We start from the raw sequence: 21,651 nt of genomic DNA on the forward strand, positions 1-21,651 counted from the left end.
TAAATAATAAATTGACAACATTTTCTCATCCTAAATTTTTTTTTTTTTATCCACAGAGCAACACAGTGCAAGAAAGTGACATGCTGAAACATATTATGGAGAAAATGCTAAAACTCTAAGGATAAAGAAGTGCTTCTAGGAGCATCTTGGATAGATAATTCAGAGGGAAAAAGATTTGATCTTGGCCCCTTGAAGTTTATATTTTAGGGTACAAGACCACCTGTTTTCAAACATAAGGGAATTTGGACCTTTGTATTTTCTTTGAAAATATTCTAATAATAAGAATTTTACTTAAGTAAAAATGAATCCCTAAATGAAAGTAGAGTAGGAAGCCAGAAATATTTAGAGAAATGCATTTCAAAGTGTAATCTAGGGGCTGGAGAGAGAGAGGATTGCTCTTGGACACAGGTTCGATTTCCAGCACCCACATGGTGGCTCACAACCATCTGTAATTCTGGTTCCAGACGATCTAACGCCTTCTTCTAGTTCCCCATTGGTACCAGAAATTCCTGTGATATGCATACATACATTCAGACACAACAGTCATATGCATGCATGCATAAATGAATAAATCCTATTAAAAAAATAAGGTGGAGAACTGGGTTTAGTGGTATACACCTTTAATCCCAGCCCTCTGGAGGCAGAGGCAGTCGAATCCAATGTTTAAATCCAGTCTCAAAAATAAAAAATATGAGGATGGAGGAGTTTCCTGACATCAGCCTGTGGCTTTGACGTGCATAGCACAGGTAAGCACACACACACACGAGCATACATATACTACACACACAAACACATGTACACACTACTCTAAATGGTAACATGATCACTTTTCTCTGGTGGTGCGCATAGCACCTTCCAGTACTATGAAAGCCAGCTAGTAGGGATGGTCTCCATGTTTTATGGTTCAAGTATGTGGTGTCTTCAGCAATATGGTCTTAGCATGGTCTAAAGGATCACCAAGAGCAATGGTGATAGTCTGTGACATTTGGGCATCAGCAGGACCCCACTGGACAACATCTCCAAAAGAAGTAACCCGTTCCTGGCACTGGGTTTTACTAGTTAGAGGTTTAGTAGGAGCACTGTTGCTCCATGATAGGGTGACTCCATTTAAATGCTGACAAGTGCTAATTATACATTCAGAAGGTCTTGAGTCTTAGTTACCTCTCCATCTTTCCTATGTTGACCTCACACCCTCACTCTATTTAACCCATCCTCTTCCATTATTCCCCCTTGGCCCTCTCTGCCACTGCATTCTATCTCCCCTCCCTTGAAAGACACCCCCATGGTCTCTTTCTAATTTCCTTATCTCTATGGAAAATTGTCTTAGCTGGGGTTTGCATTGCTGTGACAAAATACCACGACCAAAAAACAAGTTGGGGAGGAAGGGGTTTGTTTGGCTTACACTTCCAGATCATAGTCATTCATTGGAAGAAGTCAGGACAGGAACTCAAGCAGGGCTGGAACCCAGAGGCATGAGCTCATGCAGAGGCCAGGAAGGGGTGCTACTTACTGGCTTGCTCAGCCTCTTTCTTATAGAACCCAGGACCACTGGCCCAGAGGTGGCACCACCCACCATGGGCTGGGCCCTCCCCCATTGATCACTAACTGAGGAAATGTCTTACAGCTGGATCTTATGGAGGAGTTCCCTCAAATGAGGCTCTTTCCTCTCTGATTACTCTAGCTTGTGTCAAGTTGACACATAAAACCAGCCAGTGCAGTAATCACCAATCTTACCCATCTGTGTGAACCATGGGAGCTACAATAATGACCAGCCTATCAAGACATGTGCACTGGTGCAGGAATAGTATGGATGTCACGGGAATGACTCACCGGTTTCTAGCTGGATTTCAGGCCAGTTCCACAAAATGAAACCCACAAACTGACACTGTTATCATGGCCGAGAGCCTGTGGCTAGACAGGTTATAGGCTCTAGGAGAGAGATGACGACGATTATTCTGATAAATGGACATAGGATTAAACTGACTCCTCACGGCTATCATCATCATCATCATCATCACCATCATCATCATCATTGTTATTATTATTTTGTTTTTTGAAAACAGGGTCTCACTATAAAACTCTGGATGCCCTGGAACTCACTATGTAGAGCAAGCTGTCCTGGAACTCACAGAGATCAACCTGCCTCTGCCTCCCGAGTGGGGTTAAAGACATGCACCACTGTGCCTAGCTATAATAACAGTGTTACTGTCATAGATGAGTGCATCTCTCAGTTCCCATCACAGAAGCTTCCTTTTGCAGTAAATGGTGAATATCACAGTATGTACAACTGGTCAAAGTTCAGCAACTGTGAAATGCTCAGCCCTAACTGGGACATCTATATCACACCCTCTTTTCCCACACTCGAGGGATCATTATGGAAGAGGGGGAGGAAGAGTGTAAGGGTCAGAGGTTATTTTCTGTCTTTCTAGTCTATTTTATTATCTGTATGCCTGTCTTTCTGGCATGCTTTCAATTAGTTTTGAAGTGAGAGAACTCAACTTTATTCTGATTTTTTCATGACTGATTATGTCTACACCCCTTCCAGTGGCTGATTTGACAAAATTTTACCTTTATGTATTGTGTGCCCCTAAATCACTAATTCTTCAAAATTAACTGATTTCAACTTATGCAGAAAATAAAATGTGAAATTATAAGCCAAAGTTACAATAGAAAAGAATAGTTGCCAGGATCAGTGAAGAGTTCTCTTTGCACTTTTTAAAAATATTTATTTTTTTGTGTATGTATGTATGCGGTATGTTTGCAGGTGTCTATGGAGGACAGGAAAGGGCACTGGGTCCCTTGGAGCTCTCCATAAGGTTCTATGCCACTGGATATGAGCGCTGGAAACCAGGGTCAGGTCCTCTGGAGGAGCAGCAAGTACTCTTAACCCCTGAGTCATCTTGTCACCCTACCCCCCAAAAAGAGTTACAGCTTCACAGGATGAAAATGGTTTTGGCAGTGGGTGCTGGTGATGCTATACATATTAAGGATATATTGAACATCATTGAACTATATGTTTAAAATGGTTATGATGTTAATTTATATAGACATTGCCAGGATTTATTTTTAATCAATGGAAATAATGAGATCATAAGATAGAAAGAACAGAGGCATCCAAGGTTTTCTGGATATATTAGAATTTCCTCACAGTTTAACATTTATTATAGTAATTGAGAGGGAGGAGGTTTCAATGTCAGAAGCTGTGCTTCAAAATTCAAAATGATTCTGGGTTGAGTCTGGCATGCAGCGATTTAAACACAATGGACTGTAATCTTTAAAAATAACGTCTTCTAGGATTTCTGACCACCATACGGAGAGGGAGGCTTATAAAAGTGGAGATGTGAGGTATAAACAGAGTAAGTCATATAACCGAACACAGCTTTGTTCCAGATATCACCCCGGTGAAGAACGACCTTCATAGTTAATTGCATTCCTGCATCTCGGCTGTTCCACTGTACCTCATGTGTGGCACACTTGACTGACAGCCTTGAGCTTGGCTTCTTTCTATCATCCACTGTGTGTGCTACGTCAAATTTCCTGGCAAAAATGTTATTCCAAGGTAATGTGTGTAATAAAAACATTCTTTTGATGTCCCAACGGCATCACTTGTGACGGTACTGTCAGAACGATAGCCACATTGATTAATACTCACCTGCCAACTCAAACACATGCATCCTGGGTAAGAGGAGTCATGCACACCATCTTAGCCTGACAAAATGTAAAGATGAGTGTGACTTCTTGGTGACATTCAACACAAAACATCACCAAATTGCTAAAGGAGGATCAAGGTTTAGTAATATTCCATTGCATGCACACACCATATTTTATTTATGAAAGCAAGCTAAAATTGCTTTTATTATATTAAATCATTGTACATTGTTACTCCCATTATAATTTTCATAATATTTTGTACAAGTCTGTAATGCACACAATTTTCAAGTATTTGGGTTTTTTTTATTAAGAAATTTTTTCAAGCACTCGGCAGGCAGAGGCAGGCGGATCTCTGTGAGTTCGAGGCCAACCTGGGCTACAGAGTGAGTTCCAGGAAAGGCGCAAAGCTACACAGAGAAACCTTGTCTCGAAAAATCAAAAAAGAAAAAGAAAAAGAAAAAGAAATTTTTTCAAGTATTTGTTAAGGACCAACTTTGTAAATATTCATTATCTCTAATCTTCCTTACCCCTAAAAATGGAATATTATGCTAATTTTAGTGATGAAAAAGCAGCATATACATGCAAGTAGAGTTTCTCCAATGATTCACAGATTACGCCGAAGAACTGGGGTTCTAACCAGATGTGCTGAGCTGTGCAGCTGGAGCTCTCTCATCCTAACCCGGACTGGCAATGTTGCGATCATGGTACACTGTGCATATGCAATAAGATATTGCTGGGCAGAGATATGTACAGGCCAGCACTGGCAGTGCCACTCACTGGTACATGACACCGGCCAAGCCATATGGTGTCACTAAATTGTCTCCTCTCTAGAAGAGAACTAAGAAAAGCTGGCAACAGCAGTAATAAAGAGGTATCAGTTTAATTACTAGCTCTACCTTCCAGGATGGACATGCTTACTCCTTACCTTTTAACAGAAAGGAGTGGAAACACACAGAGGTTAAGTAATTTGTCCAATTGGACAAAGTCTCGCTGCTTTAAGTGGTGGGGCCAGAATTTGAACCTGAGCCTTTTCATCTGGCTTCAAATCTTTCCTTTAAGCCACTACTCACTGCCTGGTACTTGTGAGAGGTGAGATAGAGCATGGAAATCACATTGCCCATGTCTGACACATAGATAGCCCTCCAAAAAGAGCCACTTGTTCTTCATATTACCAAGAATTACTTGTCATTGGTTCTGAAGTGCCTAGATGGCCCTTCCCCCTACTTCCACCTGGGAAATAGTCCAGGGACAGAAGGCGCTGATTGTACGTCTAGCGGGACATTTCCCTGGCATCTGGGAAGAGCAGAACTATCAAGTACTACTACCAAGGCAGTTTAACAGCGGGCCTAATGTGCACATCATCGCTCAGACTGAATCCAAATGAGATGGAAATTCGCCTTGACTTGTCATTTGCGATAGTATAATAATGACTGACTTCTAAAACCCCAATTATCCCCATCTATCTCAAGGCCTAATCACAGTGCTAAGAAGGTTCTGAGAATTCACGGAGAATCTTCTGCTTCTCAAGAAAGTTTAGCAGCAAATCAGGAAGAGAAGGCTGCCCTGCTGGGGTAGCATTTACCATTACTCTTAGACTTCTAGGTGGTTATTCATTTAGATTAAGGTCTCTTGCTGGTATAAATTATTAATGATTGCTAATAAATAATCATGGACTTTTATGTTCATAATTATGCCACTTAACCCTTAGAAAGAAAAGCTGTAAGCAGTAACTTCGTATTCTGACCTTAAAGTTTTGTTCAATGCCGTTATGTAATGACAGCTGCTGTTGGTAGCACCTCTGGTCCACTGATAATGGAGACGGCAGGGACATACATAGCTCTCAACAGTTACTTATCAGACAACTCATACGGTCACTTACTTGATTGCAGAACAGAAGGATAATATATCAAAAGTACCTAGTCCCAAACTAATTTATAACTTTATCATAACCACAAATGTATTCAGAGATAAATAAAATCACTAAGTATCAGAATTTGGAGTTAATAATTTTATAAATTTTCTAGTTTGGAGAGTTAAAGAAATTTTGTATCTCATTCAAGATCAATTTAAAATTATCTATTGGATTTGAGTGGGTTCTGTTATATATGTAGTAATGAATAATGCAACAGCACTTACTGTCAGGAAATGGGTAATCTAGAGGTAATGATGGGTTATTATTAAAGTTGCTGGGTAAGTCAGCATTTTCCCTTTGCTCCCTAAAACATACAGTGATATCTATGCACTTCCCTTAATAATCAATTTTTACATTTTCCACAAATTAGTTGCATACAGCAGCAAACCTGACTGCATGGCTGCATTTTTTATTGTAATTACATTAACTTTAACCAAACACACATAAATTGGCAAAATATGTGAGTGGTAGAACATGTGTGTTTCTATAAAAACTGATTTAATGCTTTGAAACAGTTTTCTAAAGTTGCCAAGCCGTTACTGCTATATTAGAATTTGGATGAGACAAATGAAAAAGATTAAGAAGAAAATAATTCTAGAATGATCCTGCAAACCAATCACGTTGCAATTTAAAAACAACAGCCAAAATTGAAAAAAAAATAAACCAGTATACAGATGATAATTACCATACACTGTGACCTGGGCTAAAAAGCCTAGCGCAGCCTGGAAGCCATGCTCTTTAGAGGTAGCTAGGAGAGAAGAAGCATGCCATTAGCTAAAGGAGTAGCATCTGTAGAGCTTGACTGAAGATCAAGATGGGAAAACAGCTTCATATGAGGGAAGTAAAATGTTAGTGGACATGAGAAGATACTGAGTTTGCAGAGACTGTCATGGGACAGATCCTAAAGGCATCCTTAAAAAAATCTCAGACTTTTAAGAATGGTGAATGCTAACTAGTTTTTGGTTTCTGTGACAAAATACCCAAGGAAAACAACTTAAAGAAGAAATATTTCTTATGGCTATGGGTCTGTCTCAGTTCATAATTAGCTCATTGCATCCTTTCTGGGTCTGTAGGCTAAGCCAATGACAGAAGAACATGGTAGGGCGGCGATGCCCATCTTGGGGCAGCCAGGAAGCAGAGAGAGGGACTAGAAAGAGTCAAGGACAAGATACCCCGTGACCCACCTACCAGCAATCAGGCTTGCCTCATCTCCTATTAATAATCGCATCAGATTATGATGCAATAAATGGATTAATTCCTCAGTCAAATCAGAGTGCTCAGGATCCGGGAACCTCTTAGTGACTGGTTCTACCAGCTGGGAACCAAGTCTTCAACGTTATACCTTTTTGATAGGCACTTCATATCCAAACCATAACAATAGAGACCATTGGAGAAAGCAGTGACGCAATTAGGTTCTTTTAGGAAGAAATTAGCATGGACCTTCAATCAATGCAGGCTCAAGGAGGGGTTGGAGCCAAAGCTTAGATTTCTGAGTCGATTGACTGGATAGTGTGACCATAAAACCAAACAAGGAAAAATAGAAAAATAATGAGGAGGAGAGAAGATGGTCGTTTTACCTAGTTCTCTGCTTTATTTACAGAACAAAACTAATTCCTAGAAAATGTAAGTCCAGGTTGGAGAGATGGCTCAGTGGCTAAGAGTACTTGCTGCTTCAACAGAGAACCCGGGTCTGGTTCCCAGCATACATATCAGCTAGCTCACAACTACCTGAAACTCCGTTTCCAGGGACTCCAGTGCTCTCTTCTGGCCACCTTGGACACCAAGCACATATGTGGTGTACATATATGCAGGGACTCACATGTAAACATAAAACAAAAATAAATGCATTGTTTTTAGAAAGAAAGAAAAAGAGTAAGTCATGTAAGTGACAGAGGCAGAAATTGAGGTCAGACCATCATCTTCTCCATCAGCATCAGCATCAGCATCAGTCTATTTCTCTTTGTCCCTACAGAGCAAACACCTACTCATTATTGAATCTGGAGCTTTATTCCCATTAGAGCCTCGCCACCTCCCCAGATATGATTACAAATGTTCTTTAATCCAGGTCTTATTTCATACCCTTTCCCATGCTTGCCACACGCCCACAAAAAAACAAAAACAAAATAAACAAAAACACTTGGCTCAGGCTTGTATTGAACCCTATGGACATAATTTTCACACGGTAAATCTTTTATCAGCTAATGGAAATCTGACCCACAGAAAGATGAATGGAGCAAGCCTTCTGTGAAATAGGTTGAAAATAATTGCATGTCAGGCAGGTTTTGGAAGGAAGCCAGGGAGGTATTCAGTGAAAATATGGAGGAGCTGAAACTCCACTGCTCCAAATTTGAAAGCTCAACTATTGGGGCAGGGAAATACTTTATCCTCACAAGGCTTCTGATTTATTTCCTCTGACTGCTAATTGCTGCAAAAGATAGCAATGTGGGTTTCTAAAAGGAATTCAGCAACACTTACAGGCTTGAAAAATACCAAAGTACCATAGGTTTGAATTTGGAGGCTCCAATAGTGATCAGCATAGCACAGCCAGGATAATTAGGAGCTAAATGGGTGGGCACTTTCTGGAAATGTCTTTATTTAAATTCCTAAATGGGAAAAAACCAAAAACAAATGAAAACTGAAGCTCTAAGTTCTGAGTAGAGTGAGTGCTCAGATTGGTAAATCTTGCCTGTATTCATCTTATTATTGAATGTATAGAGTTTTGACTGGATGGGACACTGATTTTTATCCACATATTCATTTATTTGAAAAATATTTATTGAATACCCATTGTGCCTGTGAGTGGCTCTTAACTTGACAATTTTTCATGTCGTCTAAGGAAATATTTGTGTCCGTTTTGGTTGTCCTAACAGAGAGGCATGAAGAAGAGCTTCTAGGAGCTAGTGCATAGAGGATGAGGATGCTGTTAATGTCCCACGGTGCAGAGGGCCTCGCCTTGCAACTGCAAACAACCTCTCCCCAAATGTGAGCTGTGGCGCTGCTGGGAACTCTCTTCCGACAGCAGCATCCCGGCGGGGAAGCATAAGGGCAAACCTTGGTCTCTTGAAACGTCTTTTGCTTATGAAAGAGAAACAGTAAGACAATTACTGGCGAGAAATATGGCACATCAGACAGTGAGTGATGGAGCCCTGTGAAGGAGAGTAAACAGGAACTAGTCACACCTGCCACTGCGGAGAGAGAGGTCACGGAAGGGCCATGCAGAAGCAGAGTTTAGAGTAGAAACTCCCAGAGAAGCAAATCAGGGTTTCTGTAATGGGCATAGCGACTGACACCAACTTCTTTTTTCTTTCTTTCTTTTTCTTTCTTCCTTCCCTCCTTCCTCCCTTTTTGCCTATAATGCCTAAAGTCACTCTAAAAATTATTTGCATAAACTGTGAGAAAATCATCTGAGGATCATTTCTTATTCCCTCATTTTTAAAGTTATAATTTTTGTTAGATTAGTTTTTGGCCTTTCCATACATGTGTCCAGTGCATTCTGGTTATTCTCACCCCCTTCCTTTCCCATCTCCTCCCCACCTCTGTTTACTCTCGATTCCACACAAGTCCTAGTTTTGCACTCATGGCCTTTTGTTTCTTTTTGTCAACCACTGAGTTTAACCAGGACCATCTGTCTTACGATGTGTTTGGAACTGCCCATTGGAGCCTGGTGGGCTCACCCGTGGTACCAACTGAAGACACTGACTGCCCTTCCCCAAGGTCCACTGGTATCTAAAAGTTGAGCTCAGAAAGGCAGAGCTCTGTGAGTCCCTCCCCAGTCCATGTTTGACAGATGACAGGTCCTTTCCTGTACAGGTCCAGTGCAGGCAACCACAGCTGCTCTGTTTTATGATTGCAATGTCAGTGTCATGCTGAAGAGTCGGCATTTTGAGACCCTACTCTTCCTTTTTTATTGTCAAAGCATTAGACATAGAGGTATGTCATTTTTCCTCTTTCCCTTCTCTCTCTCTCTCTCTCTCTCTCTCTCTCTCTCTCTCTCTCCTCCCATTTCTTTGTGTTGTGCTGGGGATTGAACTCATGGCTACACATACCTTACCCAAACATTTTATCACTGAACTAGATCCCAGGCCTTTCATTATCCATTGAATTATCATTTGGATAGATTTTTAGATAAATAAAAAACAGAATTTGTTTTCCTTTCAACTAACTGAAATTGATTTTTTTAAAGTTCCATTTAATCATTTACTGTAGGCTATAGATTCTAAGCATCACCTACAAGCATCAATCCATGCATAGTATATATGTATATAGTGCACATGTACACAAATGTGTACGTATCATAGCTTGTATTCTCTAACATCATCTAATATGAGGTCTTTAGATGTCATAAAATTTGAGTACAATCTAAAACTACAGAAAAGTCAAACTACAGTTTGAATATTTTAAAACAAATTCTTATTGTTTTTAATTTAAACATTAGAACACACAGCAAAAGCTGTAAGGACTTGAACTTTTGTGATTAGGTTTTCCTCATTCAAAAAATTCTATTAATAAAGTTTTAATGGAAGTTTATGTAGTGATGTGTAATTTATATTTTGCATAGTAAAAAGCAAATGTGGACTGTGGGTACAGCTCAGAGTAGAGCATTTGCCTTGTATACCTTGGCCCTAGGTTCAATCCCCAGACCATATAAAATAAAATGTGTAAAAGTTATTTCTTGTAACTACAATGTGGTAAAACTTCACTTTTTCAGAGAATATTAATTTTTCCCCAAATATTCCTTCACCAAATGAAATCTAAATTTACATCCTTATTTGATGTGTATATGAAGAAATATTAAAAATTAAAAGGCTAAAGCATAATGTGAACTTATACTTTTAGAAATATTAAATTTTGAATGTTTGATTTGTTTAATTTTTTTTTTTTTGAGCTGAAGACTGAACCCAGGGCCTTGCATTTGCCCCTGTTTGGAACTGATTGCCAACTGCGATAGGAAACAGAAAATCAAGAAGGAATCTTTGGGAAGGAGCACCGTGAGTAGACATTCCAGCCGTTTCCACTAAGCATCCTTATCCAGCCATGTACTGTAGGGTCAGTGCTGATCAGCAGCTAAGACGAGCTCTGATAATTCATGTTACATTTTTAAAGCAGCCTGTGCTAGTTATTATAGGAAGTGCTGATGCTATCCACTGTGCTCGCAGATCTTCCAAATTTATATGTAGGTAAAACATTTTTTTAAAGTGTAAAATGATACAGCCCTTGAAAATGTTTGCTCATGGTTTGCTTAAAGACAGCAGCAAATGTCCTTGTAAAACAGAGCATCTAAGGGCTTTTGAACATTTTCAAAACACTGTCAAGATTGGTCAATCCCTTAAGAAGAAAACAGAAAACAGGTATGGCTACCAAAGACTAGGGTACGAAGAGTGAAGAACACAGTTTGTCTGTTTAAACACATACACAGACACACAGACACACACAGACACACACAGACAGACAGACACATAGACACACACACATATACACACACAGACATACACACACAGACACACAAACAGACACACAAACAGACACACACACACACAGAGACACACACAGAGACACATATACACACACACACAGACACACATACACACACACACACACACACACACACACACACACAGTGACCTTGGAACACAGGACACTCAGGAGAACTGATGTCACCACTTACTAGGTGTGTGACCACAGGGAAGGCACTTCCACCTCTACGAACCTTGGCTTCATCATCTGTGAACATACGACATTAACTTCTTTGCAAAGTTTTAAAAACTATGAAATGCCATGATGCACGTAAGTGACAAACACAGATGTTCAGGTCTGGGTATCTTTCTTTTATCAATTCTCAAGAAAGAAAGTCAGCATTGTAGTTTCAAATCACAGGACATGTTTAATCACTCTGGAATGCCCCCACCCCTAAAAATCCTAAATGGCTTCTTATTTCGCTGTTCTGTTCTACACTCAACACCACCTACACTTTAGGTGCAATTAAACTTTTTTCTTATCACAGCTTCTTTATTGCTTTATGTGTACCTCTGATGTCACGGAGACTTAGTATGAGGTGAAGATTATGATACCAATACATCTTATTCTCTTCTTTGATTCTTTTCTTGATTTCTATAGCTTTTCCTTGATACAGAAAAACAAAAGAATGTAGTTGCCAAAAGTTGGCTACTATCAAATAGTAGGAAAATTGGAATTATAGGAATATACCAACCATAAGAATCAATACAGCTGCAGTTAACCATTGAATATTTTTAAATCATTAAATGGGCAACGATTCAGCTGAGTGTGCACCAAATATGAGGCATCCCTTAAATACTGAAGTAGGTCTAAGTCTCTACTCCCAGGAGGAATCATATTTAAACAGGAAAAAGAAACGGGGTTGGTATAATTATGTAAATTCAGACATTCGGAGATGAAAATCACTAAAGGATCAGAACAACGCCCGCCCCCCCCCTGTCACATACACACACACACACACACACACACACACACACACACACACACACACACGTGATTTGCTGTATTGATTATTCTGAGCTGAAGGTGCCTGGGAAGGGCAGATGCAGGAAGGGCTCCATCTCTTCCTTCCTTTATTCTAAAAGTAAAGCATAAATTCCCATGAGGAGAGGACCTGTCTGGATCAGGAAGAGTAGAGCTCCTTGACACTAGAGATGGACCGCTGACATCCAGATGAATCTGCACAGCAGCCCTTCTTGAAAAACCTACAGTCCCCCTTAGTACCCTACTTACTTCCTCAATTTCGAGCCGGTGGCCCCGCCCCCAATCCTGCTTTTCTACAGTACAGAAGAACTCCAGGTCCATCTGTTTCTTTGGGGTTTTTATTTTTTTCTATAAAGTACTTTGTGTCACATAAAACAAATAGATTTCAAATAATTTTCTGTAGCTTTTCTCCCAGTCAGTCTGCCTTTTGTTGATTCATTTCGCATTTCCCATACACAGAATCTGAGAGGGTAGAGGAAAAGCTCTTGCTTTCTCTGCCACTTCAGGCAGGGACCTCCAGGGAAGGATTGCGAAGGGTGGAGAGACCTCACTGAGGAGGATCCAGACCTCCACGAATCTGAGGAAGGAAACTTTCAGCTTGAGTAAATGACTAATTTCTAGCCAGGAAGCAGGTATATATTTAACTCTACATTTCTGATTGCTGAGCATAGTAAATTGCTTGCACTTGGGTAGGAGAAGACGCATCCTAATTCTTCAAGGGACTCGCTGTTTTTCCCTGAGTAGAATCAGGCCAGAGCTGAGAGGTAAACAATGTCTCCAATGAACCATTTTACAACCAACACAGAAGCAGAAATCGGGGACAGCTCTTTTTCTGCATTGACATTGGAGACCTAACATCAAGAAGCATTCAGGAAAAGCGATTTCTTCCGCAGACACTTGGACCAGCAGTGAGATGATGTGGCCTTTCAGGTTCCTTGAGTCACAGGGGAGGCCAACAGTCCAAGACATTATCTGCCAGAGCCTCAGAGCAGGTATCCCAGAACTGCTCTTCTCTGATTCACTAACCGAGAGAAATTGCTCTGGATACCCTTGGACAAAGGCTTTTAATCACAACATTCTGTTTTCCTGCTGCACTTAAATTCACAGCTCAGGATTCAGGCTGACTTTGGAGAATTCTATTACAGTATCACCCACCCATACACAGAACTGCTAATTTCTGAACTACAGCTCCATATTTTTGTTTGCTTGCTTGCTTTATTTTGCTTTGGGACAAGTCTCTCTCTGTAGCCCCAGATGCCCTAGAACAGCTATATAGAGCAGCCTGGCATTGAACTCATAGAGACTCGCCTGTCTCTGCCTCCTGTGTGCTGGGATTAAAGGTGCACCATCACGTTCAGCTAACTACATACTTTTAATTTGTAACTGTGTTGTCTCCTCCACCTTTGCTACTGAACAGGGCCTTTTAGATGTATGATGCATTTATGGAGAGGAAAATAAAAGATAACAGGCATAAAAAGTAAAGAGGAGCCTTAAGGTGCTCAATAAAGCAGAAAATAGAGACCATTAAGCTCCTGTTATTACAGGGAAAACTTGCTTGGCTTAAACTTTGCAATTGTAGTCCCTGAAAGATGGCAACAATAGAAATTGTTTTTAAAACAGCAGCACTGACTAGGACACGTGAAAGAAAAAAAAAATGTGTGTTTCCAAGCAAAAACTGGCCAGTCCAGCTGGGTCACAAAGACTGTTACCACATTATAAAAGGCATGCAGTAAACACCAAATGGCTTTAACTTGGTATCAGTAAAATATTTGGCAAGATACTTAACTGGATGTATTCTGTTTTGTGTTATTGAAAGCACCTATGTTCAACCCCAAGTTTTACCATTTATGTTTTTCCACTACAAAGCCAGAACTGCAAAGATTTGAGATTGTGTGGTGGTGTGTGGAAGTCCCTTGCTGGCATCACCCTGGTGGGTAACGGCTCTCCCTCTCCATCCCCTCCATTTCACTTCCCTCTTCCTCTGCAGGATCCTGCACAGAAGGAAGATCACATCCGGAAGGTAGATCACCACCCCAAATTCATGCCTGCCCTTCTCCAGCTACCTGGTGCAAGGGTACAATGTTTCTGGCATGCCATGCCTACATATCTAAAAGTTATAAACAGAGCTGGCCAACTGTCAAATGAAAAGTGATGTATCTCTCTCTCTCTTTTTTTTTTTTTGACAAAACTACCTTCATAACAATCAGAAATCCAAGTTCAAGCTTAGATTTCTCAGATCTGTTAAGAGGGTCACACCAAAATTTGGCTTAGTGCTGGGGCACACCCATCCCCACCTAGCCTTATGACTTGTAAACTTAATCTTTCTCTATTAGGTCTCCCATCTACCAAGGGCATCCTATGTGTGATATAAACACTCCAAGAAATTTACTATCATCAGCTACCTCTCAGGCCTAAATGTACACACAGCCAAAGTCCACCTATAGGAAAATGAGATAGGAACAGACCAAAGGAAGCCTACAGCCAACATTGAGGCCTGTGCAACAGAAAATTCCAAAGTTCCAAATACAGTCTCCATGGGAGAATGAGGCAGCCCAACAGTCAGTAACCTTGATTCCAAGGACTCTCCACCTACTCGGTCAGGAATGGGCAGTCAGGGACACTCCAGGCTTCACCTGAAGCCAACTCTTGCCTGGTTTTAACCAAGTGTACACACAAGTTCAGCATTGGTAAGACAATCCCACTTTCCCCAGGAAACCAACGCCTATGAAAGTACTGATGTTAATATGATGGTGCCAGTTCGGAGACATAGTTCTATAAACGAACATTAAAAAAAAAAAATCTTCTGTATTAGCAGAGGTAAAGATTGTTGCAGAATATTTGTTTACACTGTGAAGATGCGTCTTTGCCAAAGCTTCTTCTGACTGGTTTAATAAAGAGCTAAGTAGCCAATAGCTAGGCAGGAAGAGAATAGGCAGGACTTACAGGCAGAGAGAGGAAGTCAGAGGAATGAATCTAGGTGTGTGGGAGGTACCAATGGGACGCCCAACAGGTCAGACATATGGGACAGAGGAAAGGTAACTGAGCCACATGATAACGTAGATTAATTAAAACAGGCTAATTAAGAGCTAGTTAGAAAAAAGCCTAAGCTAAGGCCAAGCTTTCAGAATTAATAATAAGTCTCTGTGTCATTATTTGTGGGCTTCTGGTCCTGATTAGAAAGTACTACTACAAAAGATGAACATCAACCGAGTGTTTTTCTCTTACTGGTCTTCTCCCCAGCTCTGTTACTACTTTAAGGTCCATTTATTTTCATGCCTGGCATCCCCTTCCCCCGACTGTCTCTCCTTCCTTCCTTTCATTCATCCTCACCACTTGATTCTGCATTTTATGCACTGGTAAAATTCTGATTTCTATGGATAAGAAAAACCACACAACTACAAACGAGACCTTCCATCTTTAGGAAAGCTACAAAAAAAAAACAAAAAAAACAAAACAAAAAAAACAAAAAACAAAAAACAAAAAACCACCCCTGGTCAACACAGGAGGAGTAATGGTTTCGCCCACTTCAATGTGGATGTGTGGGAGTTACTGCTTTCTGTGACTCACATTGGGAACAAATTTTCTAAAAACTGCAAGACACCTTGACTCTCTACTGAAAAAGGAGGGACTGTAATATGCTTCAGTTTGGCTTTTGTGCATGAATGAGACAGAAACTACTGAAAGCAGACTTTCTTCTAAACGTTTGCCCTTCAAACAATTACACACCTCTTTCTTTGGGTGTCAAGTTCCTAGTTCTGTAGTTCTCTTTAGCAAATGGTGTTTGGAGACACGAGAAGGATCAGATAGGAATGGAAAGGCTCCAGCTTAGAAATACAGAGACGCTTAGCCTTTCCTTTTATGGCATCCTTCATTAGGCCTGGAGCAGAACAATCACTAAGGCTTTCAGTGAGAACAGCTCCCATTCATTCATAGATTATTCTTTAAAAACACAATACATTAAATGGGCTCATAATTTGGCCAAGTCCGACGTTTCAGTCAAGTCTTGTGTCCTCGTATTTTGCAATCTGTCTGAAGTGTGTGCCTTAGGGAAGTTTGTTTTTTAACACTAGAGTACCGAACTTTAGGATTTTATAAGAAAACCTATCAGTTCTTTCTTAACAGTAATAAAACTTTCTTTTCTGAAGAAGGAATGAAATGTAATAAAAGAAGGAAGGGAATAAGATGCCATCGACCTGCTAAGAGTGAAAGTTTTGACTCCTGTTATCAAAGACAATGGCGTTTTATCTACTTGCTCCCATTCTCAGGGACTGCTTCATCAGCCAAAGTATTTACCCACCAAAAACCTAAGCAGACGGTGAAAGCAAACTGACCCAATGTTGGTCAGTTCTAGCTTCTCTAAGAATGTATTACAGACTGTGTAGCATAAGTGACAAGCTTTTGTTCCTCATCATCCTACCGGGGCTGTGAAGTCCAAGGTCAAGTTCCTAGCAGACCCAATTTCTGAGGAGGGCCTGCCTTCTGATTGACAGGTGTCTCCACCAATGGCAGCAGGGAGAAAAGCAAATTCTTGAGTATCTTTCAAAATCATCAATTCCATTTGTTAGGGTTCTTGTCCAGGATATAATTACCGCCCAAAGGTCTCATTTCCAAATATCACTTTTCAGGTTATTAGTGTGTAGATTTGGATTCGTCTGTAAAAACGTGTTGTCTGGGGGGCAGAAATTGCATCAGTAACATCAATCGCTATGATTTCAGACAAGACCGCTGAGTCTCAGTCACTAACATTTTCATGAGAAGCTTAAGCAGTGCAGAATGTCTCGAGTACACATACATATCTGTGTGTTCTATGCAGATGCAGACATATGCAACCAAGTCATGCGTAATTCAGATGGGGTTACACAGGTAATCATATATGAAATCCTAAAGTTTTACAACTCAGCCCTTACATTTCCCCTGTTTGTTTCATCTCTAGGGTCCTCAGTAGAATGGGAATAAGGAGCTGAGCTCACTTGAAAGGTGTTGTGATGTATGTTTGTAATGAACAGGAGAAGAGTGAGCTAAGATGTGGTCACAGTACTCTACATGGCAGTGAGGAATGAGACAGGCCTCCACTAAAATGTAGTCATTATGTATGCAGTTCTGTACATTCATGTGCTCTGCTTTAATGAACAATCATATTTATTGCTGGAGGTATGGACTCTCCCGTATAAACACACACACACACACACACACACACACACACACACACACACACACACACAGAGTTTTATTCAGGCTTTGGTGTCTGCTCACATCCTTTCCCTGCCTGGGCCAGATCATCCAAATCATTTGTTCTATTGAATAGTTGCTGAATAGTTCAATACTATTGAACAGTTATTTATTCATAGAAAAAATAGAAATGGGACATTTAACAAAGCAAGCCTCTTTCATGGAGTATGGGTAGGGTGAGAGATTGGAGGGGAAATAAGAGTCAATATAAGCAATAAGGAAGAACAATGTATTTCAGATGAGGTATAGTGAAGAAGTTAAAACACCCGTGTTTCCCATCTGTACTTTCTCCCTATCTCCAGCTTATCACATCTTAGAGACCTAATGACTTCCTCCACCCGGTGATTGTTCGGAACCCTTGATCCCGCGCCTACTTCCATCAAGCCGCTCTTTTCCATCTATTTGCTTGCCTGTCTTATCTTTCCCAAGCAGGCTACAAGGCTTTGTGGAGTGAAATGTGTGTTTTTTGGTTTTGTTTTGTTTTATTTTTTGATGACATTATCCTTGTGATTTGGCTCAACACTGACTAATACAAGACCTGACATATAACATATACAACCAATACCAATTCACTGAATAATCTGCTGCAGGAGTCAAGAAACCCAGCGCTGGGTGGCATCCAGCTCTCCCTGCACAATGGAGAGTGTATCAGGAGTAACGGCTGGCAAGACAGCCTTCTGCGAGTCCATTAGAATATCCTCTTTAGAGATGCTTTCTGCTACACCGATCCAGTAGCTCTGATGCAGAGCATCATTTTTTAAAAAATTATTATTGCAACTTAAAATCCAGTCTGCTAAAAGGCTATAAAATATTTTTTTAAGTAAAAAAAAACGACAACAGGAAGACTGTCTAGTGTTCATTAAAGATGAACTCACAGACACCAAAGAAAGATCTGTTTTTCAGAACCAATGAGCTGGCTTCTGCAGAGAACTAGACCAGGGAATTACTGAAATAACAACGCGGCACTAAAACCAACTGGCTGAATGAAATGAGAGCTGTGGAAGTACTGGAAATTCCAGTCTTCGAAAGCATTCTGACCTCAAAATGGTGTCAGACCATCTTTCTAGGGCTCTATTTAGTGCAAGTCGTCTTTTTTTAATGCCTCCTGGGGGCTATCGGTTCCAACAAAGATGAAGGCAAAACCTTTGCCATTTCAATAAGGAAGAGATGTAGGAGTCACATGACCACACTCCATTGTGGGCATTGAACAAACCAGACCGAAAACCCACAGAGCTCTCTGCCTTGAACATAGTGGAGGAGATGCCTCCCATTGCTGCTGAAGCATCTGCTGTAAATGACTCCTGAAAGTCCCCTTTGGCATTAGAATTCAGGTTTTGCTGTACTACAGCTAAACATGTTTCTTCTCAGGAGTCCAACTAAGTTACAGCTCTAATGTGACCTTCTACACTCCCTGGTGAACCTCCCCTCCACCCCCCGAGCATTCCTAGGAACAAGGGTAAACTTTGGATTTTCTTTCCACTTTCAAAGACAAAACCCAGCAGAACATAGAAAACTCACAAACCAAGCAAAGTGGGCAATCAGTCTGTGGACTTTTACAAGGCAACTAACAAACGCCCACTGTGTTTTGTGGCCACCGGCCTATTTTGTTGGCTATAGATAGGAGGAAAAGAGAAAAACTTAATAAGTTCTAAAATTATTTCTAATTTATTTTGCTGATGAAAAGTCTGAAATGCAGAAAGATGATGCATTAGTGAAACTTATGGAAGAAACATTGTTGGGAATAATGTGGTGGACTTCTGAATTCCTGTATGTTGTATCTTTATCAAGGAAGACAAAGAAGTTGAAAACGTGAGGCATATAAGTTTGGGTGGATATCCTTCTTGGCCCGTTAGTATGGTACCCATTATTCTTAAAATTGAAAATAATTGCCATTATTATTTATAGAGCATATAGTATCTGTCAACCAAGGTATTAGAGGTTTGTGTCATTGTTTAATTTAATCTTCAACACTATATGGTAGCTATCATTAACCTCACATTCAAAAGTAGTAAAATTGGAGCTCAGAAGTTTTAAGACATTTTCTTCAAAATCTTGTATGTAGTAAATTGAAAAGTCCTAATTGGAAACCAAGTGTGTATGACTAAAATTTGCATCTTTCCAACATTGCCTTGAAGGATCAAATACTATTCCTCCCTCATTAAAAATAACTTCTTTAAGGATAACGACTGACGCTGCAATTTATCGTTGAGCCATACAGAATTTTTAAAGAGGATTACGCCCTAGTTAGAGTTTTTAAACATTTCATTTAAATGCATTTGAGTTGATTAATTTGCATAACCGAGTCTAAGCTTGTTTCCGAGGAAAGCATTCTGCTAACAAGTGTGCCCCATTGGTCTTTTAACGCCGCTGCAGTTTTAAAGTCTAACGTGACAAGTCACAGTGGGATGAGGGGAGGTCATGCCCGCATTGTGCACAAAACAGGAGAGACGGGATCTGGAGGCTCACGTGACAGGTGCAGCTGCGGACACAACACTCTCCCTGCTATCACACCGAACCAAGTCTCACCCGAGCAAGTGGCCTTTAGGGGGAAGGGTAGTCGGAAGGAGATAGAAATCCAGGGCCAGAGATGGAAGACGTGTTGTAATAACTGTGCCAAATTATCTTACCACGGTCACAAAATAAAATGCTTATTTCCTCAGTGGTCACTCGGCATAAGTGTGCGGAACAGCTCTGCCCTGTCTGGATGCTATTCAGTCTTCTCCAAGGGCATGCTCACTGAAGTGATTTTCAGGAATTCTTTCAGAGCATCCCACTGACTAGAACATTACTTATTTCTCACAGACATGATTATAGCTTCACATCCCTGTTTAAGGTAACTCCAATCATGGTTTAAGCACAGTTTCCTCGCTAGAGCTCATGGTGTGACATCTCAGAGCCACCTACTGGGATAAACTGCCTTTTGGAGGTTTTAAATCACATGCGTACCAGTCCTTCCCCCTTTTTAAGATGGATGAGGGAAGGAAGAGGAACAAGGAAGATAGAGGGAAAAAAAATAATACCCTCACAGGAGAAAATTGAACGGCATTAAGAAAAATTCAGAGGCGACTCTAACCATTGATTCATATCACAAAAATTTTCTCTATATCTCACGAGTCCCTTTCAATTGCATTTTCTTGTTTTGTAAGAAGGGAAAGTTGGACTTTATTTCCTCCTCTGCCTCAAGCGTTCTACAAATGAGAGCCAGCCAAACAGAACTGGAGGGGAGACACCTGCGGCCGCCGCTTTTTCTTTGGTTACCTTGGAGTTTCTGGTTGTATTCGGTCCTGTCAGACTGGCTCCTCCTCAAGGTGCCAGAGTGGTCCCCAGAAACACTGCTGTCCACCACAGTGTCTGTCTTCCTCCTCTCCAGCATATACAGCCTGGGTCTCAAGAAGGTCAGATTCTTTCTCTTGCCTCCCAGGTTTCCCTTCCCAGTGGCTTCTCTGGGCTCCATCTGAGGCAAGAAGACAAACTCCTGAGGTTTGCAGGCAATGGCTGGTTGCTTAAGGGCCTCCGGGCGAACCTTGGCATTTAACTGCCCCTCTTCTAACTATGAGGCTTTGCTGCAGGGTTACCTGTCTGTGACTGCTACCTGGAGTCCCCGAGCTCCACCCCTATGAGGTCATTCTTTTTTATACCTATCATCCAACAGGGGAAGTTGCCACCTGTTACCTGAGAGACCTGCCGCACTGAGTTAGGCAAAGCAGGGACTCCACTGTCACATGCTGCCCAAGCAAACAAAAATCGCATTGTGTGGGACAAGGGCTGGGGGTGGGGAAAGGGAAAGGGAGCAAGGTGAGGCAGGGAGGAGGGAAGGGAAGGACACGTTAGCAGAACCCGCAGCCTGTGGCTTGAATGTGTGCCCATGGGTGTGTGCAGGTGCACTCAGAGAACCATGTTGTGACGGGCCGCTGGGAGCCCTGCGCCGCTTTCCTCTGGTCTTCCACCTGTGGCTCTGAAGTCAGTGTGCAGCTATGACAATTTCGTTTGCACAACAAAGGACACAGGGTTATTTTTATTTGGAGTATGTGCCCTCGAGTGTTGGCATTCGGCGATTATCTGCTGCAATCTGACTGGCTAAACCCTGATCAGATCTCCTAAAAAGTAAAGATTGACATTTGAGAGTGATTTCCCCCAGGAGAGTCAAGAACTGGAGAAGAATGAATTTCCTCAGAGCCCAGAAAGTTCTCTGTCGCTTCTTCTCCACACGCTGCCTTTGCCTGGGATCCAGCCTTGTCCTCCTGTGCCTTGGTCCTTAGGAAAACAATAGATGATTCAAGGTTAACTTCTTTAGGATCTTTCTCTTGTGGCTTCACCAATGAAGGGCGAGGAAAGAGCAGTTTACTTTGGGAATGAGAGGA

General features: G+C 41.1%; 1 protein-coding gene across 1 annotated transcript in view; it reads right to left on the minus strand.

Moving 5' to 3' along the window:
• The window catches only part of Arhgef38 (Rho guanine nucleotide exchange factor 38), a 117,404-nt gene extending 96,579 nt beyond the window's left edge, over positions 1-20,825 (minus strand). Inside the window, 1 exon segment of the mRNA XM_059266280.1 lies at positions 20,549-20,825. Within this exon segment, the coding sequence (XP_059122263.1) occupies positions 20,549-20,744 (196 nt within the window). The 5' untranslated portion in view covers positions 20,745-20,825.
• Between the last annotated feature and the right edge of the window lie 826 nt (positions 20,826-21,651).

This window comes from Peromyscus eremicus, chromosome 6 (genome assembly GCF_949786415.1).
Source record: "Peromyscus eremicus chromosome 6, PerEre_H2_v1, whole genome shotgun sequence".
Lineage (NCBI taxonomy): Eukaryota > Metazoa > Chordata > Mammalia > Rodentia > Cricetidae > Peromyscus > Peromyscus eremicus.